The 26260-nt window shown below is 41.4% G+C and overlaps 2 protein-coding genes across 5 annotated transcripts; one reads left to right on the forward strand and one right to left on the reverse strand.

Moving 5' to 3' along the window:
* Positions 1–2319: 2319 nt before the first annotated feature.
* LOC148324933 (uncharacterized) lies at positions 2320–21968 on the reverse strand. Of its 4 annotated transcripts, none has more exons than XM_088314180.1 (7): positions 21833–21968; positions 19219–19426; positions 16281–16432; positions 8330–8443; positions 6926–7018; positions 6511–6539; positions 2320–2511 (listed from the first exon to the last, which is right to left on the reverse strand). In XM_088314180.1, the coding sequence occupies exons 3-7, from the start codon at positions 16303–16305 to the stop codon at positions 2500–2502; spliced, it is 273 nt and encodes a 90-aa protein (XP_088170306.1). In that variant the 5' UTR covers positions 16306–16432; positions 19219–19426; positions 21833–21968; the 3' UTR covers positions 2320–2499. The 4 variants fall into 4 exon arrangements, with proteins under 4 accessions (XP_088170306.1, XP_088170308.1, XP_088170307.1 ...); XM_088314182.1 differs by having other exon boundaries at positions 2492–2511; positions 6962–7018; XM_088314181.1 differs by lacking the exon at positions 2320–2511 and adding an exon at positions 6037–6157 and having other exon boundaries at positions 6962–7018.
* On the forward strand, positions 17131–26260 carry LOC148324934 (desmoglein-2.1-like). The gene is made up of 14 exons (XM_088314177.1): positions 17131–17254; positions 18405–18533; positions 18646–18801; positions 19291–19432; positions 20022–20182; positions 20268–20402; positions 20715–20900; positions 20982–21247; positions 21475–21617; positions 21878–22093; positions 22179–22421; positions 23127–23257; positions 23343–23582; positions 23902–26260. The coding sequence occupies exons 1-14, from the start codon at positions 17213–17215 to the stop codon at positions 24583–24585; spliced, it is 2874 nt and encodes a 957-aa protein (XP_088170303.1). The 5' UTR covers positions 17131–17212; the 3' UTR covers positions 24586–26260.

Here is a 26260-nt window from a genome sequence, read left to right on the forward strand (position 1 = left end):
CTCCTTGTGTGGCTGTGAAGAGGAAGAATGCACTCGAGTTAAAGATTGATTAGCAAACGCTGAGTGGAACCCAGGATGAAGTTGTTGGCGTCAAAGTGACACAAATGACAAATGACGGCTGCGCAGGCATGAAAGATGAAAGGCTGACCGGTGAAGGTGCAGCATCTGCGGCCTGTAGATGGCGCTGATGCACGTTCTACCCACAATGACCAAAGACCAAAAACGCTGTTCTGAGGTCATTTTTGCTGAACTAAAAGACGCAACGATTGAGTGGCAAACTATTTGACTGACCAAATGACCAACTAAGTGGGCTGGCTATGTAAAAAAATAATAAAATCTGATTTTTTTTTCAGATATAGAGGACCCTATGATTATATAATCTGGCCAAAGGAATGAGCTTCTTTTGGTAAGGGTCCTAACTGTGGTCCTAAAAATCTTCTGTCGGAAAGTGATGTCACTTTGCTTGTCCACCATTTGGAGTGACAACAGCAGAGTGACACGTTGTGAAGTCGACGTGAAAAGCTGCTTTGTGCCTTTTGATGCCGCTCGACAGCTTCCACTTTCATATGCTAATGCTGAGCAGAAATGACTCACTGCAAGGACGTGCCGGGAAAAAGAAAGAAATTCAGCGGAGGGACGGAAAAAAAATCACATTTGAGTTCTAAATAAATAATCATAAAAAGGACAAGCTGCAGCGTTGAGTCAACAAAAACTCCATGAAGGCATCATAATCTGGCATCATTTCTTCCAATTAAAGGTGATCGTATGTCCACAAATCATGGTGCAGATGGGGTGCACATCTATTGCGGGGGGGAATGGGGTTTCATTTCTGGTTAATTATGTCACTGCAATATAGTATCATAAAATAATAAGTGCTAATTTACTTATATGGATAAAAAGCAAGTTACAAACATTTTTGTGCTGCTTTTTAGTGCACTGGAACAGATTAATGACATTTCTATTCATTTCAATGGGAGATGATGATTTGACAAACTGGAACAAATTAAATTTGAGTCGAAACGCACCACTTTAAAATGTAGTCTGAATTCAGGTCATTTTTTTAATTGAAAAAAATACAAAATTACTCAGGCTATAATTTTCGGAAGATGAGGATATTTTTATTTGCAGAATTTATAGATTATTTTTGTATCATTATCGATTAATATGATACATACTCGTTCCTCCCAGAGATGGATTATGAGCCGAATAAGATGCTGCTGTTTTGGTTAGCAACAAAAGACACTTTTATGTCCGTGTGTGAATGAGAATGTGAGAAAAAAATAAATACGTTTGGAGAAAAAACATTTTATATTCTTAATTATGAGAAAAAATCAGATTTTTGTCCCCATAAAAAAAAAAAAGGAAAATAAAGTCTAATTTTAAAGATTATCTTTTTTATTTCACAAGTTGGAAAGTTGTGATTCGGGACAAGTTATTTATTTATTTTTGTATATTTATATTTTTTACTTACATTTTCTCCAATCCCATTTCTTTCCCATTTGCTAATGCGACAAGCGCACAAAGCGGCATTCAAAGGAGCTCAACAGTCAAGTCAATGAGTGACTGTTAATTCCACTTAGCATCATTTTTTTCCCAGAGGGAGGCAAATATCAAACACCAACATGTCACCAACATGACACCTCAAAGCGGCAAACAATCACCCACAACGCTACTTCTACAAGTGTGTGCGCGTGTGCGCTTTGCCTCCTTTCCCTCAATATTTGTGTGGCTACGCAGCAACGAGTTGACAGGCCGACGGAAGCTCACACTTCCTTCTGCTGTCAAGCAACACGCCAGCTGAGCTCACGCGCTGGATTTCACGCAACTTTTTGACTCACATCAAAGCACGCACACACATGCACACCAGTGGCGGCCCGTGCATTTAACACGTAGGCCTTCAGTTAAGAACAATTAGTCACATGGTTAGTTGGTTGTGTTAGTTGTTGGTTGGCTGGTTAGGTGGGTAGTTAGGTAGTGTGTTTTTTGGCTAGTTGAGTAGTTCTTTGGGAAGTTAGTAAATTAGTTTGTTGAGGTTGATGAGTAGTTGTGTCGTTTCATTGGTTACTAGGTTGGTTGTTTTTGTAAGTAAGGTAATTGTTGGTAATTTGGGTAGTTGGTTAGTAGTTGGGTGCGTGATTAGTCAGTTGCGTAGTTGGCCAATTGATTGATTCGGTATGTGGTTTAATTGGTGAAATTGTTTGTAAGTTCCACACACACAGCTACCTGCATCGTCCTCATTTGCATACTTCAAGCTTTTTTTAGAGACAATTACACCTTCAAGTGAGCCTCTCACATGTGTCTTCGCAATTCCCTGCGGCGGACTCATGGCGAGAGGTGCCCGATGACGGGGATCAGAGGGCAAGCCGGGCTGTCGGCAGTAATTGATGTGTTTGAGGAAAACTTGCTGCAATCCATCCCGCGAGGGGGGCATGCCGAAAGCCAGGCAGCGACGGCGGAGCACTAAATAGCAAAGACACGCTGCTCAAGGCCCGTCCGCGTTCACACTTTCATCTGCAGACAAGCACAGAAATTTGTACATCTTAAAATTCAACTCACATTTCTTTATCTTAACAAGTAAACAGTAAATGTTTGGAGTCCCGTTTGTTTGTTACCAGCAGAAATGAGCAATTATCTCAACAGGCACTAATCTAAGAAATTTTGATGCAGACATTGGGGATTAGTCATTTTTTATAAATTTATGTTATTGTGAAAAGTGACCTATTGTTGGGTTAGCTTTGTTGCCCAGTACGTTTTCTGCTATGTTAGTTGGCAAGTTAGTTGGTTCACTGCGTTTTGACTGGTTGGTTGATTGGTGAGTTAGATATGTTGCCTAGTTACTTGGTTGGTTTATTTAGCCGCATGTTTAGCTTGCTGGTTGGCTAGAGGTTTGTAGTTTTATGAGCTAGGTATTCGGTTGACGGGCTGCCATGTTGGTTGGTTAACTGGTAGGTTAGTTGGGTAATTAACTGGTTAGTTGGCTAGTTAGCAGAGATGGGGAACAAGGTGGTATACGAGCGAATTTAATTGCCAGGTGAGTAGAAGCACCTGCGGCTAAAGGCCAACGGTGGCAGGGTTTTTACTTTCCGGACCTGCTAGTTAGTTAGATCATTCATTAGCTAGATACTTGGTTATTACGAGTTTGGTAACGTTGTTGGCAGGTTGGTTAATTGGCAGGTTAAATTATTAGTTGGCAGACTATTAGGACCATGGTTTGAAAAGATGAAAGGTTAGTTTGAGAGCTAGTTGTCTGTAATTTGTGGGTTGGTTAGCTGGTTAGTTGAGTGATTTACCATTTACTTGTAAGTTACATGGCTAGTTAGTTGGTTGATTAACTAGAAAGCTTTTTTAGTAGTTTGTTGTCTTGTGTAGATGGCAAGTTAGTAGGGTCTGTTGGATGATTCGTTGACAGGCTAGCTGGTTAGTTACTCAGTTGCTGGGTGATTTTCTGGGTTATTTGGTTAGTTATCAAGCCGTTTGCTTAGTTTGTTAGTTGGCTACCGGTTGGCTGTTTTTTTAGTTGGCTGTTTGTTTGACTGGCTGTTTTGTTGGTGTACTGATTGGTAAGTTAGTTGGGTGGTCACTAGTTAGTTGGCTAGTTAATTGGCTCATAATTAGCAAAATAGTTGCTTAGCTAGTCAGCAGTTCCGAAGTTCATTTTTTGTTGGCTTCGGTTTGTTAGTTTAATGGTTGTTAGTCTATTTCAAATAAATAAAATGTTTCTTGAAAGGAGTCCTTTGAAATATTACAAAAGCAATGCCGGATGAGAATTAATGAGCGCTAAAAACATGATCACGGCCTTGTTATCGGCGTCTTATCACCTCTACTGTGTGAACATGTTTTGTTTTTTATTTTTATTTTTTTAACAGCCCGCTCGCTGCGTTATGGTGACGTGCCGATAAAACGCTCGCCGCACGCTAACGTGGCTTTTTCCGCTGAGTGACAGTCATTTTGAAAGTGAGGATTCAGCATGAAGGTTGCCATAGCAACACACCCAAAGTGAGAATTCATTAAAGACAAACTCCAGTGTGGAACTTTCTCAGCGGCTAAATTTAGGCTGCGGGGGCTCAAATGAAAACGCCTGAATATTTTCACATTTTCAAGAACACGCTACCTAGAAGTTTTATTGGAGGTGTGAGGATGTTCCGTTACCATGGACACCCGTCTTAGTGTTCAATGGACAGGAAAGGACGTGCGTGTGTGTGTGTGTGTGTATAGAACAACTCAAAGAATAGCACATAAATATTGAGGTGGCGGCCTTTACTTTCACAAACGCGGTTTAACACGAACCTTGGCTTGAACCTGCTATTTGAAACCCGAAATTTGGCTTCAAACCTTAATTTAATATCCCAATCTTTGTTTGAAACCCGAAACGTGGCTTCAGACCCGACCACAAGTTTAAAAGCCAATCCCAATTTGAAACCCTAATTTGAATGCGTTTTCAAAACCATAACTTTGACACCCGAACCCTTTCTGAGAGCCAAATTTGAATTTTTCAATTTTTATTTGAAATCCTAAATTGAAACCTTAATGGTAATTTTGAAACCAACACAACTTTACAGGCATCATTTCAAACCACAGTCCTCGTTTGAAACCCAAATTTGAAAAAAAACAAACCTTGTGAAAAGAACTCACCAGGTCTTTAAATCCTAATTTGAAAGCCAAACGATGTTTTAAACCCTTAATTCAAAATGTGTCCCGTGCAGCATTCTGACGCCAACACATCGGGGTTGACGCAAATCAAAGAAAAAAACCCCCAAACAATTACTTAAAAAGAATTTTCAAACGCCTCTTCGCTGCCATAATGATGAGAAACGAACCCAAATTTAGTTCTCATCACCGCAGTCTCGTCGTGTGCGTGTGTGCGTGTGCGTGTGTGGATGCTACCTGGCTGTGAATCACGATAGAGAAGAAGCTCATTAAAAGTTTGTTCCTCTGGAGGAGATTTGACTTGCACGTCTGCAACAAGAACGCCGACGACGACGACGATGATGATGACGATGATGATGATAACGACGACCAATTAGTCTTTTCACCCTGATCATCGTGGCAAACTGCCTGCACTTTGAGTTTGACTGAAGGCGTGCTGGTGCGACGCTGTAATGAGTGAGCGTACAATAGCGTCGCCATGGCAACTCAGATCCCTGCGGTCAAACGAGTCAAAAGCTGGAGGTCCAAAAAAATCTTCAAACACACTAGTCTGCACACAACGAGAAAAAAAAAAAAAAAAAACGCAGTCAAGGATGACGACGATGACGATGATTTGGGGATTGACAGCCCAATTTTGAAACTCGAGTCCTGATTTAAAAGCCTCGCTCAAAATATAGGCCATTATTCAGGCCACAACGATACACCAAAGTTAATATTTGATTCATATCCGGATTTTCATGATTATTCATGACAAGATTAATATTTATAATGCATAGCATTCGATTCAAGATTAAAAATGTTTGTTCATAATTTTAAACACAAACCCAAACGCTAGTTTAATTTTGCTTGAAGCCCTAATTTGAAATAATACAAATTTGCTTCGATTGCTCAATTGAATCCCGAATTAACTCATTTACGACCATTGACGGCTAAAGACGTCAAAGATCCTTTTTTATTTTATTTTTTTACTCGGCTGGTAGTCAATGACTTAAATTCTAATTAAACAAATTGAATCAAATAAATAATAAAAAAAAAGATTCAAACCCTAATTTGAAGCCCAAACTGGTTCTTTGAGTTTGTGATGTCACCATGATAAAAATATCAGCCCAATATTGTGACAGTTTTTTTTTTTTCGTCTTTTCATTTCAAAAGGCACCAAGCGACCCAGCATTTTTTTTTTTTTTTTAATGTTGCGTGTTTGAAGACGGCCCTTTAATGAATAATTGAGAGCACGTTCTCTCGTCAGTGTGTCACAGAGCATCATTGATTCAAACACTCAGGGACATCCTGTTCAGCCCAACATCGTCACACCCTCCTGCTGTCACTTCAACTTTGATTTAAAAAAAAAGAAGAATAATCATCCGGAAAAATCTTTTCCACTGTGATGATGAGAACAGGAAAGCTTCATCGGGAAGACATCGTCAGGATCAAACCAGGACACCAGCTCGATGAACAACAATAATAACTACAACGACACTTTTGAACACCAACAACAATCAACAGCAATAAACTGAAAATTGACAGAAACGACGACATTAACATAAAAAAAAAAAAACCACAATGAAGGAAACGGCAAGAAAAAAAACAACATAAACCAAACCATCTACAAAAATCAGCAACGACGGAAAGTACAACCAAAACAATAATAACATCGTAGCACTCCCCCTGGTGGTGGAATCCCTCGCGAGCAACCTTCCGCGTTAAAAATCCATGAAAGCGCGTTCACACGACACTAATCTCAAATCTTGATTCATAATGAATTATGCAAACGTTTGCACTTATTACTTCAAGGGGAGGATGAATAATACAACAAGTAATGAGGACCATTAACTCAGGCTTGGAACCCGAATTTGAAAGCCTTACCCAGACTTGAATCACGATCTTGGTGGAGCCTTCAGAAAGAAAGAAGAAAATACCATTAATGCCTGAACTGCAAAAAAAAAATAAAAATAATAATAATTTATTGAAAAATAGCAATCTACCATGTTGTAGTTTCAATCCTCATAGGGTAAAAAATATTTCATAGAATGTAAAGAATTACACTAAACATTGTTGTCATACTTCAACTTAAGGGATATTGTTCTGCTCATTCGAAAACTTGGCCACTTGAGGTGACCTGAGTTCACTGCCGCCAAACAGCGCTTGTATGTCAAATTTTTGCTCTTAAGTCAAAGCAAAAAATAAAAACAACCCGAAAGTCGGAAGGACTCGTATCACGGTCACTCCCGCGTCAAAGCACCACTTTGATGTCGCTTAAGTATTGTGAGTTCACGTTTACCGTGTTTAGGAGTTTGATGAACCGATCTGCGCTGACCTGGACGATATGTCGTTGCAGCTCGAGGACATTTCCCATTATGCTCCGACGGCGCACCTGACAAATTGGTGACAGAAAGTAGCCTCGACTATAAACCAGGTGAAAGTAGGTCTAAGTTGTGGCGCAGATGGTGTCATGCAATTTTGGAGGATTTGATTTTTCATTCATAAAATATGACATCAGCGTGCATCAAAACCTCTGAATCCGACACAAAATCAGATTGGAGATATTCTTGCAGTTCCTGATAAAGAAAACAAAACATTTTGAGCGCACTAATCTCTGTTCTGCTAGACCACATGTGCTCTCTCCTCTGCTGAATTTAAAGATAACGAGAGGAGCCGCTTCAATTGGCTGGGAAACAAATCAGCTGTGTTCACTCCCACAATGGCGCAGACATCCTTTTCAAACGCCGGCCAATGATCAAAATACCAAAATAAAGAAAGGTTGGTGTATGTGGTGTACGCAGCGCCGGAGGTGGGTGAACACTCACCGGGGAGCGTTTGCGAATCAGATTGTGATATCGTTATGGATCATTTCATCAGCGATTACGCCGCTGATAGCAAATGTGACGTTAAGCGCCCCGGATGTGTGCGAAAAGCAAACGTCTTTCGTCTTTGATCCTGCGCGCTCATGTTTCATTTTCACAGGAAGCCGTGGAGTTCATTTGTCTTCCTTGCAAACAAACCAAAAAGCAAACAAACAGACAGGCGAGCATTCGGTTCGGTTTCCCGTTCCGCCGCTGACGCGTTGCGTAGTAAACAAGAGGCGTTAATGAAATCTTTCATCAGCAGCTGACTGGCCGCTGGGGACCGCCGCCGTCTAATGCACCAATTCATTATGAAAATGACTTACGAGACGCTTATTCCGGGCGGCGGCAGCCATTACGCGCCCGCGCTGATTGCATTATGGCAGCGGGATGAGTGAGACGGCGAGCGAGCGAGTGTGCGAGATGTTACAGCTCGGCAGAAGGATGTCGCAACTAATGACACAACGCAAGACAAACGTGAGAAACATTCGGGACCAGATTGGCGTGTCAAAGATTTTGATCCTCACATTTTGGTCTGGTCTCGGACCCCGAAGGACTACAATGAACAAGGTTTCACTGCGGTTCAATTTACGCAGACTTTTAGTAGTTTTTTTTTTGTTTTTTTTAAACAGAGTACTGACAAGTCCGAGAGTATGCCACAACATGCCAAAAAGCACCAAGTTCTATTGGAAGACATACCACAATTTTTTAAAATTATTATTTTCTGTCCCTTTGTCGGCCTTGCGAGATAATCTGGTTTGAATAATGCAATAATACCGCAGACAGAGAGAACAGAAGGGAAGTCAAACGGTTAACCCGATTGGGTTTGGCGAAACACTTACCATCATAAAAATCCCAAAAGCAAATTTTAATAGTTGTTATAGAGATGTTGGTATTGCCCCTCTTCTTGTAATGGTATGCCCAAGTGGCTGGTGGGTCAAAGGTCAGGGGCCCATCTATTCATCACAAAGACAAAAGAGGTTAAGGAAAAACCTGAAATACTAAATTCACAAAGTCCCTTTCATAAAATCTATCTTCAATTTTTCTCAGTGAAAAATGATAACTGTGACCGTCTAATTCTATGGTGTCAGTATTATACTGCCCCCCGGTGGCCAAGGAGAGCACACCAAAAGGAGCGGCACAGTGTCTATTGAATTGAAGCACAAAATCAAAATTGTTTAATTCTTTACAGTCTAATGAATTATGCTACTTCTGTATTTATTTGTCAAGTCCAATATTATAATTTTGTTTAATTAAAACAATTCAGCACATATTTTATGAGCTTATGCATCCATCTCTTATTTTCTACACCACACTCGAGCAAATGAGTTCAACATTCTTGCTCGTGTCCCATTTTCTTTCTCTCCACGTCATTCTGGCGCCAAAGAAAGCGATCAAGGCAACAAAGAACTAAAAGTTTGTTTCTTTTTTTTTTTTTCCCTCTGGCACCGGCTATAAAAGAGAGAATTTAAAAAGAAGCTCAGACTTGATGTACTAACTGGCCTCATAAAGTCAAACAACAGACTTTCAAGCAAAGTTCACGGCAAGATTTAACAGGAGGTGACTCCCGTTTCCTCCCACATTCCAAAAACACGCATGGCAGGTTGATTGGGCACTCTAAGAATATTTTTCTTCAAAGCAACATTTAATTGCATGTATAGACTTTTGGGGTTTGAGGTTATGTCCATCAATCTCACTTTCGGGGGTCGGGTGGTCGGATCTGGCAAAATAGACCCCAGGTAAGACTCAAGTATCTGATGCTTGTTAACACTATATGGTGCCCCCTAGTGGCCTGATTTTTTATTCAAAACACATCCAATCATGACTGAGCATTGATGGAAGACAAGTTGGCTTGTGCTCACTCACCCGGCATCTCAAGATGTTTTTTTTTTCTTTAGCAAAAGAACATAAACAAATCTAGTGTGAGAATTTTAAATGACAAGAAGTCTTCTTCAGAGAGAGCGAGAGAGAGAGAGAGAGAGAGCGAGAGCGAGTGAGAACGAAAGAGAGAGAGAGAGAGAGCGAGAGAGAGCTTCCAGAATAGTAACTAAATAATTAAACGTATATGAGAGTCAGCGTCTCCTGTTTGGTGTGTCGGCTTGCAAGCGGCTTCATGAATATTTGATGACATCATTTTGAGCTGTCAAGTCACATGACAAGAACGCATACATGCTATTGATTAACGGCTGAGGCGCGCTTATTGTCTTACGGTATCACAAGCGCTGTTTTCGTTGCTTCTTGGCGTCCTTTATTAATTATGCAGGACATAAATCATCTCGTATAAAAGTTAGTTTTTTACATGAGAATAAGAATCTCCATCATTAGGCCTCCACAGGGACGTTAATTCCGATTTATTTAGCAGTGCTGCCCATTCCGGAAAACATGATCTTTAGAAGTTTTACCTCATTATAAAGTTGAGTACTCGGGCTTTTCAACAAAATACAACACAATTTATTATCAAGGGGGAGAAAAGATTGTTTACTAAAAACGTTGAGTACATTATTGAATACTCAAAGTTTGTAAAAACATGCAATTGTAAAAATAAAAATATAAAGCAAAATAAATGAAACATAATAATAATAATAATAAATAAAATAAAAATAAAAAAATAATTAAAAACTCAAAACTGTATTTGATGCTAACTAAAAAATGCACAGATGAGTCGTAGAAATCCGAAAATTAACCCTAATAATGACTGAAAATGACAATTGGAAACTAAAAATGTACAAAAAGTTGACCGAAAAACCAGAACTGGAGGTGTCATTCATTTATTCATTTAAATTTTTTAGCTTCCAAACATGGAGCTAATGAACAAAGAGAGAAGGCAAAACTTTCCACTGTCAACTTGCCTTGCCTTCTCGCCAGCAGCCTGTCCTTTCGAACGTCGTCATTCTGCTAAAGTCGGGAAAGCGCAAGTTCAGCTAACAGATGGTTAGCGCACTCCATTTAAAGGTTCACCAATCTTAAAGTTGAGTTGCGGCAAAGACGGCAATTTGTGCTCCTCATGCTTGAAGAACTCCGCCAGTGTAACAATCCCACACGCAGCCCCCCCCCCCCCCTTCCCACACCCCCCCGGGCGGTGTAATCCAGATGAACTGAAATAAATATTGCGCATGTTGACACTTTAATTTGTGTGTTGTTCATTCACCGAAAGTGCGGCGTAAGCGTTTGTCGGGCCCCGGTGCACGAGGCGCTAACATCTTGATGGAACGCGCCCGTTCGATAGCAATAGCGTTCCGCTTCGTTAACCCGCCCCTGCCGCGCGCCTGACGCTAAGCTAATTAGCCGCGTAATGAAGTGAACACTTTCTGATGCATTTGACCGAGCGCTTGCCACCAAACCGTTAACTTTTCCAGCGTCTCAACGCCACTTTTAACAGCCGCATTACACAAACACTTTGTTAGCGGGCTAATTAATCCCGTCGTTGGGACGCCACAGGAACAGGTACGCAGCAAAAGCTTAGCAACAAAATTCCGCATGGTCGCCACTGTAAAAATAAGTCGGAAAAAGTCAATGAAATAAAGTAAAGGGCAAACAAATCACTTTGTTCTTGTTCCGAGTGCAGAACGGGCGCAATCGTAGATGATCATCAAGAAGGCGTAGTACTGAAAGACTTGAGAGTTTAAAGTACAGCGAATTAATGAGTTCAAAATAGATTGCGTTCGTGAGTGTGTGTGTGTACGTGTTGATCAATGTTTGCGATGCGATGCTGAGGGGTGCGCGTGTGACCCTGGGGAACATGATTTTTTTTTTTCTGCCATTCTACAATAAAGTGTAATTGCACACCCACTCCAGTAGTTGGCAGTGGCGCTCACATTGGCCGTTGGATACATTTTTTTTTTTCATTTTTGTTTTGTAGATTAAAGTGTTTTATATCGTGTCCTCCTGAGTTAATGTTGCTGAAGCCAATTTGAATTTGTTATTCATTGATTTTGTGCAATAAGGCTGTCAAAAATGTTTACGGCTCCTACAAGGAAGTTATTATTTTTTGCACTTCAAATGTTTTCTTTGACAGACCAATAAACAAGGTTAATAAGGTGATTCTTGGGAGTTGAACGACATCTCTGTCAGTTTCCTTTATGTTAACAAGGATACGATGTGATGCAGAGGTGAACTATTTTATAGACAAATGCTATTATTTAGTGTTGCGGCGGAGAGTGGGTGGTGGGGGGGGTGCGAATCGTTTTCTTCTGGCTAGGGGGGGGCGTGACAGAAAATAATTGAGAAGCACTGGTATAGAATGCGTGCGTGTGTGTGTGTGTGTGTGTAGCGCAGGTTCCATCTAAAGAGGAGTTTAATGAAAGCTGCTGTTTGCTCCGATGGAACTAATTGTGTGTCCTTAAAATCCGGCAGCACGTTGCATCCGTCTTGATTTGCCTCAGTAAGCAGCCGGAAGCCATTTCACGGAATTAATGGAGGTGAGGCGCGCGGGCCGTAACAACCAGCGGGAATCAGCGCCTCCATTAGAGCGGCTGGCATGTCGTTAAATGCGACGGCGGCGTAAAGATCAGGTTCGAGGATGACATCACCACTTATGTACAAAACAACTTCACCGTCATGACTGATTCATCACATTGATGTCAACTCATTTTTGCTGTAGTGACTGAATTGCAGGATTGTCATTTCTGTTATCGCGACAGCAAAGATTTGCATGTTGCTGACGTATGATTAGTTCAATGATTGTGAGTTGGTTTGTTTTTTTCATATCGCACCGTTGATTTAGTTCATGCTTATCACCAACGGGCACATTTGCAGAAGTGAAGCGCAAACGACTCAGCAGCGGCGCTGAAATTGTAGCGGCTTTTTATGATAAACAAGTCTTTATTAAAAAAAAAAAAAAGAGGACGAGCATGTTTGAAGGCATAAAAGAGCCGCGGGGATTTTCAAGGTCTTGTCTAATCCGTTGAAGATTGTTTACAGGCAACGCTAAAAGCCTGCAGAAGAACAAGAAGAAGGAGAAGAAAAAAAAATCATGAAGGTGAGCAAGAAGATGGACAAGAAGAACAAGAATAAAAACAACAAGAGGAAGAAGGGAAGAAAAACAAGAAGACCAAACACAACAAAAAGAATATTGAAATGAAATACGGACAAAAATCAAAAAGACGAACATCAACATAAAATCAATATCAAAAAGAAAGAAAACACAAAAATAACACAAATAACAAATCAGAAAGAAGAACAAAAACAAAAAAAGGAAATGAACAAGGATGAGAAAATGGACAAAAAAGAAAAAGAACAAGATCGAGAGTCAAAACAAGAACAAGAACAAGAATAAAAATAACAAGGCCAAGAACAAAGAAAAGGAACAAAAAAGTCAAGAATGACAAGAATCGAATCATTTTTTTTTTTTTTTTTAATTTAACTGCAAATTATTTCCTGTTGGTTTGTTTTAATTCTATTGATCTCCTACCAGCAGGTGGCCTACATGCTGATATCACCCCCCCCCCTGCTCCAGTCTAATGGGTAAGCAAGTAGTGACATCTACAGGCTTCGGAGGGAACTGCACATCAAGTATCGTTCATATTCAGTACATCATTTTTGTGGACGGGCCACATCGTAGTTGTGGTTTCCCTCAGAGGGCCGGTCTGACTGTGAACCCATATACATTGATTGGAAAGCCAGTTTTGAAATCAGAAGCTAGTAAATCATTGTTCAACAATTTGTCAATTTATTTTAAAAGGGGAGGATTGGTACCAAATAAATGGCAATATCTCATATCTCAGTGTTGTTAAAAGTGAAAAAAATATGCTGGAAACAGGAAGTTGATGCAGATGATTTGCCCTTTGCGGGCCACATAAAATGAGGTTGCGGGCCAGATCTGGCCCCCGGGCCTTGAGTTTGACACATGTGCTCTAAACTATGGCCTGAGAGTCATTTGTGACCCGCCATCCGTTTTTCAGTGGCCAGCAGCAAAATGACATTTGACACTGCCTGCCAAGCCGGTTAAATAACAGGTGGAGGTGCGTAAAGTGAAAATGGAGTTCGGTAGAAAAAAAAAATAGGTCTCACAACAAAGAACAAAACTTGCTAGCAAAGATTGAACTATTTACGATGTTCGGTTTGGTTCTGCGATTTGGTTGCGGTTCAATGCAGGGCTGGATCGAGTCTATTGGGATATGGAGCTAAGGCCACCCCAAAATCTGGAAAATCCTAAAGCCTTACCATTTTTAACATAAAGTTATGGAACACTTTTTTCAAAAATAACTATAGAAAATATAAACAATATATAAAATTGGTTTAATAAATTAAAGATGAAGAATTTTAAAGCAGCTTTGGTGGCCTATTCGTATGTCTTCAGCATTCCTCATCTTCTTCATCGTCCTCTCTTGTAACCCAAATGAAATTTGATTCCGTGGTCCTCTTCGGCCTTCACCTAGCTCCGTAAGTAACATGAGAATGTACGTCAAACAGAGAGCACACTGGCTGCACAGTGCACGACAATAGACTCTTACAAAGTCACTTGGAACGAGAAAATAGGAAACCACTCTGCTCCAAATTGTCTAAAGAGAACATTTTATTCGTCGTGCAAGCGGATTTCCCGCAAATGGAGTTTTAAGTTGTGACGGGTCGGCAGAAGAATGGTTAGCGGAGCAACATGTTAAACAGTGAAGTTTTTTAGCTTGCTGCTCATTTTCTTCATTCATTTCTTTAGTAACCAAAGCAAAAAAAACAAAAACAAAAAAAGAAACATGATGGCCTAGAATGCTAATTTAGCATCTTAGCTGGTTATGACGCTTCTTCATTTGTCTCTGTAGCAACCAGAGCAAAAAAATATGAGTGCCTTGTACGTTAAATAGCTAGCTATGACGCTAGCAACGTTTCTTCATTTTTCTCTGAAGCGACCAGAGCAAAAAATAGAATTTCCTTGGCTTGTATGCTAACTTAGCATGCTGTGATGCTAGCAACTCTTCTTCATTTGTCATTTTAGCGACTGGAACAAAAAAAAATAAATAAAAAATACTTTGTATGCTAACTTAATAGCTGAGCATACTTCTGCATTCATCTCTGTGCTTACAGGAAGGCGGGCTTTAGACGCTCTGCTCTGATTGGTCAAGCATATTGAGTGGCGGGAAAATAAAGGAACCACACAAACAATGAGCGTCTGTTCCAAACCCTCCTGTCAATCAACGTGGTCTCCCACGGCAACGCTAGTATTGCCTTTGTGCTTCTCTCGTCCACCACAAATAGAAAGCAAACACAAGTGAGCCATTAGGAATGATGAATATCGCAACGACGGTAACGCCGAGATGTGAAAGGTGATGTGTGAACATGTCAGCTCAAGCAGTTGGAAATATTTGAGGGCGGGGGCGGGATGATGTATGAATGTTGGCATTGGACTTTAATGCATGAAAACGTTTCTTTGGAAAGCTCACAACACACCCAAGGTGTGCTGGACTGATTGATAGATTTATATTACGATGAATGCGTGTGTGTGCGTGTGCACGCGCCATTACGACCAGTACAACCAGTTTTGAGCGCATTCAGGCAAGATTGACAAGATATGTACAGATTGCTTTTCCCTAAAGAATCTGAAATGTGGTTGGTTCCTCCGCAATGTTGTGGACATCCAAGTTCAGGTTCAGAGAGCTACCTAAACTAATTTTTGGGGAAGATGATTTTAAAAATGCTTTGAAAGACGTCATTCAAAATAATGGGAAAAAGAGCACATTTTTTTTTAAACATGGATGAAGCGATTTCGCTAGCATAACAGCTAAATGCTGCTTCACCTTGTTTACTTTGAACTTTAGGCTCCACTAATTGACCCAAGTCTGAAATCATGACCCAAAGCATTCAGCATTGGGACCAGTAGCAGAATTTTTCAATCTTTTACAGCGCTGACTGGGAACCATTTTAAAGCCTTTCGGACTAGGGTAATATGGACCAAATGGACCTCGACCTTTTTCAAGTTCAAATCCTTGGGGCTGATTGCCAAGTTTGCATTGACAGAAAAATGCCAAGCACTTTTCTGAGTCAACGGAAGAGTGACACTCCTGCTTTCAAATGGAAAAACATCGCACACCCTTTCTGCCCCCCGTCTTGATACGACAAACATTTGTTGTACGACTCGTTTGACGGAGTCATCATGTTTATCACACGCGGCTTCCAAAGAAATTCCAAATAACACGAACCAGCGTTTACGTCGGGGTGGGGTGATGGTGACAATCGTAAAGTTTTGTTTCGTTAGGCTTGAGAAAGGTTTCACATACAGACAAAATGCTGCATTATGCATTCCAGGAGAGTAGGTCGCAACATGGAAGCGCACAACATTGCCGAGTGACCGCATGCCAGAGTGCACGGGGAGGAGTGGGGTGGTCTAGTCTGAGATATTTAATGAAATGGCAAAAAAAATAAAAAAGAAGGCAGAGATCCTAAGGAATTAAGATGTACACAACATTGTGGAGCGACCACATGTTACAGTCCATTGGAATTTAGTACTTTCGGTGCAAAAAAAAAAAAAAAGTAGTGAGTGGCACAGCCTCGCAAAACGTCAACACAACACACAACATTGTGGAGCGAAAATGAAGTCATGTGTCAAGAGGCGAGACTGAGATGGCACAAAGCGGCATATGAACAACGCACACAACATTGTGGGGAGACCACACGTCAAAGTCTACTGGGGGAAAAAAAAAAAAGGGACTCTTTGGAACAGAATTGCAAGAAGTGAAGCGGACCGGGCAGAGCTTACTTTTTAGACCCTAAACATAGACGCAGCCAACATTGTGGAGCGACGACTCTAACCATTAGAAATCCAATTTGCCGGGATGTTGGTCCATGCAGCAGATCTTATCTTACCTGTTTTCATTTCCAGGGAAGTCATGACAGGTTGGGTCAGGCTGAAGTCTCTTCCTGTCAAGTCACGAAGGACTTATGCAGGACACGCTTGACTGATGCTCCCATACAAAGGCTTCGACGACGTCTTTTTATTCTTCTGGCTTTTGTTGGTGCTGTTGGCAGGTAGGGACATGTCACATGTCAGCTGCATAAATGTGTGTGTGTGTGTGTATATATATATATATATATATATATATATATAAATATATATATATATATATATATATAACTAATGTGTTATAAATGTGTTACAGTATGTTCAATCAAATTATCCTAAGATATAAAATTTTAAATAATTGTCAGTACTCTAAAATGAATTTAAAATAATGATTCATGAAATGTAAACTGTCATGTTCGATAACGAAATAAAAACAATCATCTAAAACTAATTACATTTAGAAATATTAGAGTAAAACAAATGATTTTGTATTATTATTATTATTTTTATGTTTTTACACATTTTAATGATGTGCATAAAATAAAACACTCTGACTGTCAATAATTTCCATAATCAGTAATAAAAGTAACTGTAATTAACTGGATTGAAAAGACTTGATTTAAGCAAAATCCACTAGTAGTAGTAAAAGTACCAAAAAAAAAAAATCATACTTTGAAAAAGATAAGATTGATGAATTCAGCTTAATCGATCCTCCAATGTGCCAAGTTTATTCAATAATGGCGTCAAAATGAAAATAGTGAGTTTTTCGAGCGCATTTGCGTTGATTGTTAACAGGCAGTCTTGACTCACACGTTCAAAACATTTTATGTGTCCACACTCTCACACACACACACACACACACACACCCACCCTTGAGGGCGTTCTGCTTTACAAAAAGCTGCCCTCTCCTCTTCCTCAACTCAGACTTGAAGCGGACCTCCTGCAAGGCCTCACTATGGTCAGAGTGCTTTTTCCAGCGATCATTTTGTTCCTAACGGTGAGTGACTTTGAATTATTAACAGTTTTGCGTCAGTCAGGAGAGGAATTTACATTTGCACACGTGTACACGAGGAAAGGATACAGGTGGAAAGCATGAAACCAATAACTCGCTGTGACGACACATGAGGAGTGCATTTTTTTTACCACGTTACATAATAAAAAAAAAATAATAATTCTTGGCGGACACCATACGTGATCAGGTGGACAGTAAGGACATGTACACATGGACGGATGGTGGCTCGTGAGGACAGGTGTGAAAAGGTGGACATGAGAGAAATGTTGAGGTGGGGATAAAAATTAATTGAGAACATCTACAGGTGGACATTCGGGACGGATATATGGACATATTCTGTAGTTTTTATCGGCGGAAACTGGGGACTGAGGAGCGGTGGAAAATTGGAACATGGGAAAAGTACAGGCTAACGCATATTGAAAGATTAGTAACAGGTGGACGTAAAAAACATCGACAGGTGGATCGTAGGAACTGGACCAGTTTGTACAAGTAGACAACGGAGATTAGTGATAGACCGATCTGCTTTTTGAATATTAGCAGTCATGGAGGCAGATAACTGATATTTCAAGCCGATATTCATTGGTTGAAAAAAGGGTGAAATTATGTCAAAATTTTGAAAAACAAAAACTCCAAAACTTGACTTCGATTAAATGCCTTAAAGCACATGCAGTCAGGTGGGAACGTGTGGAGGTGGACAACGGGCGTTTTTGTGGAACGAAGAAAGGCTAAAAGTGACCTGTCTCAAGTTTCACACAGACTGAGCGACAATCCATTGACCATTTATGAGCCATACAATTAAAAGAGGTTTCACTTAGCTGCACGGACTTTGCTGATCCATCCCCAAATGTGAACTCATTCCACACTTACTGGCCTAACGGACGATGCTAAATTGAGAAAATGTGATGTTTCAACTTACAGCAGTGAATGGTAGCAAAATATGAGGACTCATTATAAAATACAAAACTCAACCACAAACATTTTTTTTTGGGGGGGTGGGGGTGTAATTCAGTCCCTGAAGCCATTTCGTCTCGGCAACATGAAATTTTATGGGTATACCCATGGAAAGTCTAAAGAAGCAAGACACAGAAAGTCTGTCATTTAGCCACTGACTTGTTTGTTGTTTATTGCGTTCTAGTTCCAAAGCGCATTTGTAATGACGCTCCACTCTGGGAATGGACCAGTCCGGAAAAAAAGAGAATGGATACTCCCTCCAAGACCACTCAAGGAAAATGAAGATTACAGAGGAAAGGAGTCCATAGCCAAGGTGAGAGCCACTTTTGTCCACAAGGAGGCGCTACTGCTGCATGTTTGGCATCCGAGCACGAGGGTTCCATTTCTGCGACTGGTGTCGAGTTTTTGTGTTGTGTCTGTCTCAGATTCGATCTGATTTTGAAATGGACAAGAACATCAGTTACTCCCTGGAGGGTGTTGGTGCAAGCCAGTACCCCTTCAACGTCTTCGTGGTGGACCCCAAAACGGGACTCATTCGCGTCACTCAAGTGCTCGACAGGGAGTTCATCGATACTTACAATGTGAGTTGCGCCTCCGTCAATTCATCAACTTTTTATCTGTATGTATATATTCATGCAACTGAATCATTTGGAATTTATTTTGTTTTGAAAATGGCCATTTCATTAGATACACCTGCACATTTTTTTTACAAATTTTTTCATTCCAGTTTAGAGAACACTCATTTTTATTATTTTGATATTTTTAAAGATTGTGGCTGTAGTTTGCACTGCTATACGATTGCCCTGCATCTTAATGAAAGCCGTTCCTAATATTTTGAACTTCACTTAACGTCTTCGTAAAGTCAGACGTTTTGATACAGCTCCAATCTTGAATGCTAAACAGTTTTTTTTTTTTTGTGGGATACGTTAACTCTTGTCAGAGAGCTGAAGTAAGTGTGTTGCTCTCAAAAAAAGAATAGGGGCTGGTACATGTAATACCTGAATTCGCCACATGGGAGTGCTGTGGAGGAAGTCAAAGTCAAGTGAAGTTGTCGGTCTTTCTCTCGTCAGCTGTTGGGCATCGCCAGATTCAATGACGGCACCGAGGCAGAGAAAAGGATTGACCTCCGTATAAAGGTGCTGGACGAGAACGACAACGAGCCGCGGTTTGACGACATGAAGCCCGTGGACGTGTACGAACGCAGCCCTGCGGGTGAGAGAACAGATGAGCAAGAACACTTGAGGCATACACGTTCATGAGAGAAGAATTTTATGGTATCTAGGCTCGATTAGTTGAACAAAGTTCTATTACTCCTGTTTGATTCTTATTTTATTGAGTTCATTCTAGCCCACAAAGGCAGACGACAACCTGGATGGTGTTTGGATGTAGAAAGGCAGCAGAACCATTGTCCTGGTTCTGATTATTGAATAATTGGATGGAATGAGGGGAAATGTTGAAAAATGCAATCTCACACTGTAACCAAATAAGAAAGTGGATTCCCCACTGAATAGAAATCCACATCAAAATAGCTGTGAATTAGGATTAAGGGTAGAGCTTGGAGTCAGGGGATCTTATTTAATGTCAACTAAAAGCTCACACTGAACAATTCTAAACATATTTGCTGACTGGCTTAGCATTACCATTTCACTCCAGTCCTGTAGAAGGCAGTGTAGCATCACAAAATATGTGACAAAGTCATTGGCTGGATCTTTTGGCCTCTCTGCAATTTTTTCTTCTTTGGCCCCAGTATTTATTCATATATATAGAAAACACATTTGAGTTGGATGTCCGTGTTTCCCAGGGACGCCAGTCACGTCAGTCACTGCGACAGATGCCGATGAACCAGGCAACTTCAACTCTCAGCTAGTCTACACCATTGTGAAGCAGGACCCACCTCACAAAATGTTCCGTATGAACAATGATGGAAACATCTATGTGGACAAACCTACTCTGGATAGAGAAGTACCAGCGACTCGCCAAGAAATGAAATGTGTGAAATGTGTTGAGTCTAAAAGGCTTGCTAAACATTTTTCTTTTCCGCTGTCAGACAGCAGATCAGTACTTTGTGACAGTGCAAGCTCAGGACCTCAATGGCGACTTTGACGGACTCACAGGGACCAGTACCTTGACCATCAATGTGCTGGACATCAACGACAACCTTCCAACGCTGGAAAAAGACCAGGTGCTTGCCGCAAGAATGAACCATCGTATTTAAGTTAAAATCTATTTGAAAAAGTTCTAAGCGTGATATGAAGGTGGAGCGAGCTTAACAGTCCATTTAGGGTTTTGAGGAGTGAGTTTCAGCCCGTGGGGCACAGATGTGATGTGGATGTAGTTCACAAAGGAGAAGTTTGTCAAGGATGACTCCAAGATTGTGGATTTGAGGGGAGCGATGCAGGGTGTCGTTGATGGAGTGGCTGAAATAGAAGAAGCGGAGGGCAGAAGTTGTGTCCCTGGTTAGCTGATGAACTGACTAGTCATGTCTTTTCCTTAGTATGAGGGCAGCATAATGGAGAACACGCAAGGTGTGGAGGTGATGAGGGTAAAAGCTCAAGACTTGGACCTGAAGGACACCGAAAACTGGCAAAGTGTGTTTGATATCGTTAAAGGCAATGAGGCCAAGTACTTCAGCATCAAAACCGACCCAAAGACCAATGAGGGCGTCCTCATGCTTGATAAGGTACGCATGAAAAATAAGATGAACCACGCAGCCTATCCATATTAACTTCAGAACTCACAATTTGAAAGAACTATTTCACAGGCTGTGGATTATGAGGACGTGAAGGACCTTGTACTTGAACTCACTGTGAGGAACAAGGCTCCGCTTTATGAAGGACTTCCGCAAAGCACGACATATAAAACCTATCCTGTCAAAATCAACGTACAAAACCAGCGTGAAGGTCCACATTTTGATCCTAAAGTCAAAGTGATCACCGTGTCGGAAGAAGGCGACACTCCCAGTAAGGACGTCATTGCCCACTATCCAGCACTAGATGGCGACACTGGGAAACCAGCTGAGAACGTTAAGTGAGTTCTGTCAGTGGTCTAACATTCTTTTCAATGAAACTGCATTGATTTATTCCCGTCGATCTAATCTCATAATATCTGCTTCTATATTGCATTTTTATATTACCGAGGGTTTCTATAATTGTGATAGTGGTGGTATTAGGAGTCGGATTCAGTTGGTCAAAACACTACTGAAGGATTGCGTACCAAATGCACAGAATTTGAATCAGAGTGATGGTCTGCCGTAGGTATCTTAAAGGTTTGGACCCTGACAACTGGCTTACCATTGACCCCCAAACGGCTGACATAAGACTGAACAAGATGCCAGACAGAGAGTCCACTTTCTTGGTCAACGGGACATACTACGCTCAAGTGCTCTGCATTTCTGAAGGTACACGGTGACTGTTGTAGCAAGACGCTGACTTATTTGGTGTAGTCCCACTAGTAGTGAGAAGTAACAGATACTTAAAAAACTTGGGACGTCAGCAACATGAGACCATTAACAACTGAATTGGAGATGCAAGATATCCATCCATTTCCTTGAGCTGAAGCAGTACTTCTACTTTTTTTTTTTTACACAAGTATCTGAACAGAACTTCAACTTACGTGTGGAGTGTGACTTTTGTTGCCCCTTCTGGTTCCGACAAACAGACATCCCCTCGAGCACGGCCACAGGCACTGTGGCCATCCAGGTGGAGGACTTCAATGACCACTGTCCCACGCTGACTAGTACCTTCCAAACTCTGTGCATGCCTGACAATGCCGTCGTCGTCACCGCAGTCGACCAAGACGACTTCCCCAACGGGGCTCCTTTCTCCTTCATCGCTGAGGAAAATCAGGAAAAATGGCAGGTGGAGCATCTCAATGGTGAGGAGATAATGCCTGCTCTGTTTTAGCTTTGAGTCGACTTTAATCTCCAGGCTGAATCTTGAGAATGAGTTTGTGTGTGCAGATACCGCAGCCATACTGAGAGCCCAACAGTCCTTATGGCCTGGTCTCCATGAAGTGGAATTATTGGTGAAGGACCAGCAGGGCGAGGCATGCCCGGAAGCACAGAAGGTGATGGTCCAAGTGTGCACATGCGCGGATGGCGTCATTTGCGGAAGACGAGGCGGAAACGGTCAGCCCGACAAGAAATCTGAAATAGGACCTGCAGGCATCGGACTGCTGCTACTGGGCCTGCTGCTGCTACTGCGTATGTGCAATGAAACCGATGTGAAAATTGCATGGACGAGTTATAGCACACACATATTTATGCCAGTAGGGGGAGCCTATGATTCTCTTTAAGACAACACCATCATCAGACGCAAACAGACAAGGATTTGATACTGAAAACATATAGTCCTTGTGGAGTTGACTCAGAGTTTTCTTTTAAAGTGAGTCATCAAATTTAGCTACACTCTCATTTGATTGATTTGTACACATACTTGGTAGCATCAAATCTCAAGAAGTTTCGTTTTGTAGGAGTCCTCGTAATACCCCAAAAGTGCCTAAAATGGCTCCTTTAAAACTAAAATGGAAAATATGATAATCCTTGGTTTGTCCAGAGACTTTTGTGTGGGTCTACGTATGATAGACAAGCTTTCCAAATTTGATGTTAAAAGGGAAACTGGCATTGAGAGCTCAATTTTTGAAGAACTCCAAAGGGGGCTCCCCATCAAGCTCAAATGTATGGTTCAAATTTGGTAGCAATTAGACAATATCTCAAGGACGAGTTGGAATTCCTCATTTATTTGCCAGTTAATGCGACAAAAGATAGAGATTAATTCATTCCTTACCAGCCGAGTAAAAAAAAAAAAAAAAAAGGATCTTTGACGTCTTTAGTCGTCAACGGCAGTAAATGAGTTCATATTTTCAGAGATGAGATGCACAAGTGCAAGCAAGTGTGTTGTTTTTCTAGTGGTTCCCCTGCTGTTGCTTTTCTGTCAGTGTGGCCGCACTATGGGGCTACCAGGGGGGGCTGCGGACATACCGTTTGAAACCAAGTCCCACTTGATCAACTACTGCACCGAAGGCCAGGGGGAAAATGCGGTCAGTCACGATCACTTCGACAACTCTTGAGGACACTTCTTCAGTTTTTGACTTTGGTCTGTCTGTTTGCCGGGTTTCTTGCCAGGCGGTGCCGCTAAACCTGATCCCGACACAGCAGGTGGCCCAAGACGTGAGCGATCACATGAAGCAGTCGGTCTTTGTGGACAACTTCCAGGAAAACATGGAGCAGTCCTGGGCAAGAAGACAGGCCAACACGAACACTTTCTACTCCAGGTTTGGGGGTGCATCTGTAGGAGCCCAGGCCATGGAAGCGTACGACAGCATTGCTTTACCGGACCACCTTATCGCCCAGTACTACCAACAGGTGAGAAATGGCCTAAATAAGAGCAAAAGCAATGCCGAACATTTCAAGAGTTCAAATGAAAATGCAGCTATTCTCAAGGTCTGTCAACCCACTTGATTGCCTCTGACCAGATCACCAACACCGATCGATTTATCATTCATGACACTGGTTTCAGAACTAAAACCTTTATCTTGGAGTTTTACATAGTAGTTGTTTTGTATTACAGGGTTAGGAAAAGTACCGTCGAACGATGCCATGATAGGCACCCAGATAGCAGGACTGGCTTATTTTTTGGTCCAAATCATCATGACATTCACATTTATTGGTCATGTTTCACCAGAGGGTGTTCAGTGATGGTGGCAGAGGGAGCCTGGCGGAGAAGGACGCTCTCTTGAAGTACAACTTTGAGGGCCAAGGTTCCTCAGCCGGCTCGGTGGGCTGCTGCAGCCTCCTGGAGAATAACAACGACCTGCATTTCCTTGATAACCTCGGCCCCAAGTTCAAGACCTTGGCAGAGTTGTGCGGGGGCCAGAAGATCCAACAAGATGTCATTCAGCCACCAACAACGGTTGTGACTGAACCAAGGCTGGAACTACCGAAGCTACCACCAGTTGTCCCCATGGCAGACCAGACAGTGACTCAAATGGCAAAGGAAAACATGATTATGCGGAATCAAGGGATGACCTCAGTGATGGGAAGTATGGAAAACCAAGGCCAGATGTTCTTCCTCCAGCAGCAACAGCCTGTCTATTACACCGCTGCCACTCCCATGCAGTACATAGTCCAGCCACAGGTCCAGAACACCATGCTGCTGGCTGAGGCACCAGCGACCAATCTCCAGGGCTTAGTTCTGGCAGCACCTGCGCAAGGCATGTTAGTGTCTGGCAAGCCCACCCAGGATGCTGGAGTGGTGCTGATAGAGAACACCAAGATCCACAGCAGAAATCAACCCAGCCTCCAGAATGTGGTGATGGTAGAAAGCAAGCTCCCTGTGGGATCTGGGAAAGTTCTAAGAGGAAGCTGAACCTCCGTGGTGCAAGGAGCTGGAGAAGCTGAACGGATTTCTGGAGCTCAGAGAGTCCGTTTAGTGCATGGCTCATCCAGCGTAAATGAAGGACAGAGGAACACTTCTGGATCTGTAAAATCCGTCAACGTCACACGCACCACCACCAAGTCCACTGGACCTCAGGTCGCTTCGTCCAGAATCCCAACGTACAGCAACGTGGTGGCGCAGGAGACACGCAAATGACACACCACTTGGATACTTTTCCCAGCTGGATTATGAGTCATTCCTGCTTTCTGTTTCCAGTGCAAAGAACTGAACAACCTGAAAAATGGCCCCCCTTTTTTTTTGTATGTAAAAGAGTTCTTTTATGCGCTTCTCAGCACTAGCAATGAATGTATAAACAGTCTGAGAGCTATCATACCTGCAGTTGGCTTTCACGAGTACTCTTTGTGGCACTATAGCTTTTATCAGGTTTTCACCAGTTTTTGGGTGTGATATCACTTTGACCCCCCCCCCTCTCGCACTGTACAAGGACTTGAGCACTTGTGTGGTCACATCAGTGGTTGTCCGGGTTACATGCGCTACTTGTTAGCCTTTAGCTTGTGAGCTATTTTTGACTCACACCTCCCGTTGCAATGTGGAAAAGCCCTGCGACAACCTGGTGCTACATATTTTTTCATTTGATTGTTTATTTTTTTATTTGAAAGGGACCATGCACGTTGATGAACACTGGTACAACACCAGCGCAAATGCACTCAAGTTAGCAGAAAGCTCATTTACATTCATAGTCCCGAACATAAAACATAGAGAAGAGCAGCCAGAGGGTTTATGCAGATATTAATTTGTGGCTCAAACGTGTCGTTACTCGTAGGTATAAGAAGGATGCAAGAGAAAGAAGCATGCCTTTTTCACAACCCCAAAAACACAATTTTTCCTCCCACCGGATTTAAAATACATGGTTTAAATACATTTTAATTACGGCCAACAACTAGGAAAATTTTTGTTAATGCAGCAAATAAAGCATCACATTTAAATGATTTTTTAATGGACCAGTCATTTAAAACAAACGCATTTTTGTTTTCATTTTATATCTTTTTCATTTCATTATTTTCAGGAAATTAATAAATGATTTCATGAATTAATGAATGAAAAAAACGAATAAATGCTTTTTGACTAAAGCAGATTTAGGAAAAACAATGCAGGAAATTAAATTTCATATTTAAATGATAAAATAAAATAAATTTGGGAAGTGTCATATTCTCAGCAATTATTATTAATATATTTTTTTATATAAAAGCACTTTGATTTTGCTCATTAACTCACATCCTGTTTAATTCATTCAAGTAAAGTAACTACCCAAAAAGAGAATTAAAACTAAGAAATTATAATTCAAATAAAAACCCCATTTTAGCCACCAAATGCTGAGATTCATTCAAATTGTTGAAATGAGAACACGAAATAAAAGAAAGCACCTGGCCACGCATACAAAACAAGAACACTTTGGGTGTGTCTGCCGAGATTGTGTGTGCTTGTGCCTGTGCGAGCTTTCGTTGCGGAACCGGTTTTCAAGCCGCAAGCAACCCCGGCACGACTCACCGCCACTTTTCTTTCCTCCTGTGAAAGCTCAACATGATGCTTCTTTATTATTCATAAGCGCATGTGCTCATTTGGTAAAATGAATGAGCGTAAATAT

The sequence above is a fragment of the Idiotropiscis lumnitzeri genome, chromosome 13, assembly GCF_059441095.1.
Source record: "Idiotropiscis lumnitzeri isolate Australia: NSW breed Sydney's pygmy pipehorse chromosome 13, RoL_Ilum_1.0, whole genome shotgun sequence".
Classification (NCBI taxonomy): domain Eukaryota; kingdom Metazoa; phylum Chordata; class Actinopteri; order Syngnathiformes; family Syngnathidae; genus Idiotropiscis; species Idiotropiscis lumnitzeri.

Excerpts from the sequence above, each read along its gene's own strand:
- LOC148324933 (XM_088314179.1), bottom strand. The coding sequence starts at position 16,305 with ATGACTTCCCTGGAAATGAAAACAG. Across the intron at positions 7,019-8,329 it reads CTTTTGGGATTTTTATGATG|GTGCGCCGTCGGAGCATAAT; the intron begins GTAAGTGTTTCG and ends CCAATTTGTCAG. Across the intron at positions 6,158-6,510 it reads AGATCGTGATTCAAGTCTGG|TTTATTGCTGTTGATTGTTG; the intron begins GTAAGGCTTTCA and ends GTCAATTTTCAG.
- LOC148324934 (XM_088314177.1), top strand. The coding sequence starts at position 17,213 with ATGGTCAGAGTGCTTTTTCCAGCGATCATTTTGTTCCTAACG. Across the intron at positions 18,802-19,290 it reads AGTTCATCGATACTTACAAT|CTGTTGGGCATCGCCAGATT; the intron begins GTGAGTTGCGCC and ends TTCTCTCGTCAG. Across the intron at positions 22,422-23,126 it reads GGGCCTGCTGCTGCTACTGC|TGGTTCCCCTGCTGTTGCTT; the intron begins GTATGTGCAATG and ends TTGTTTTTCTAG.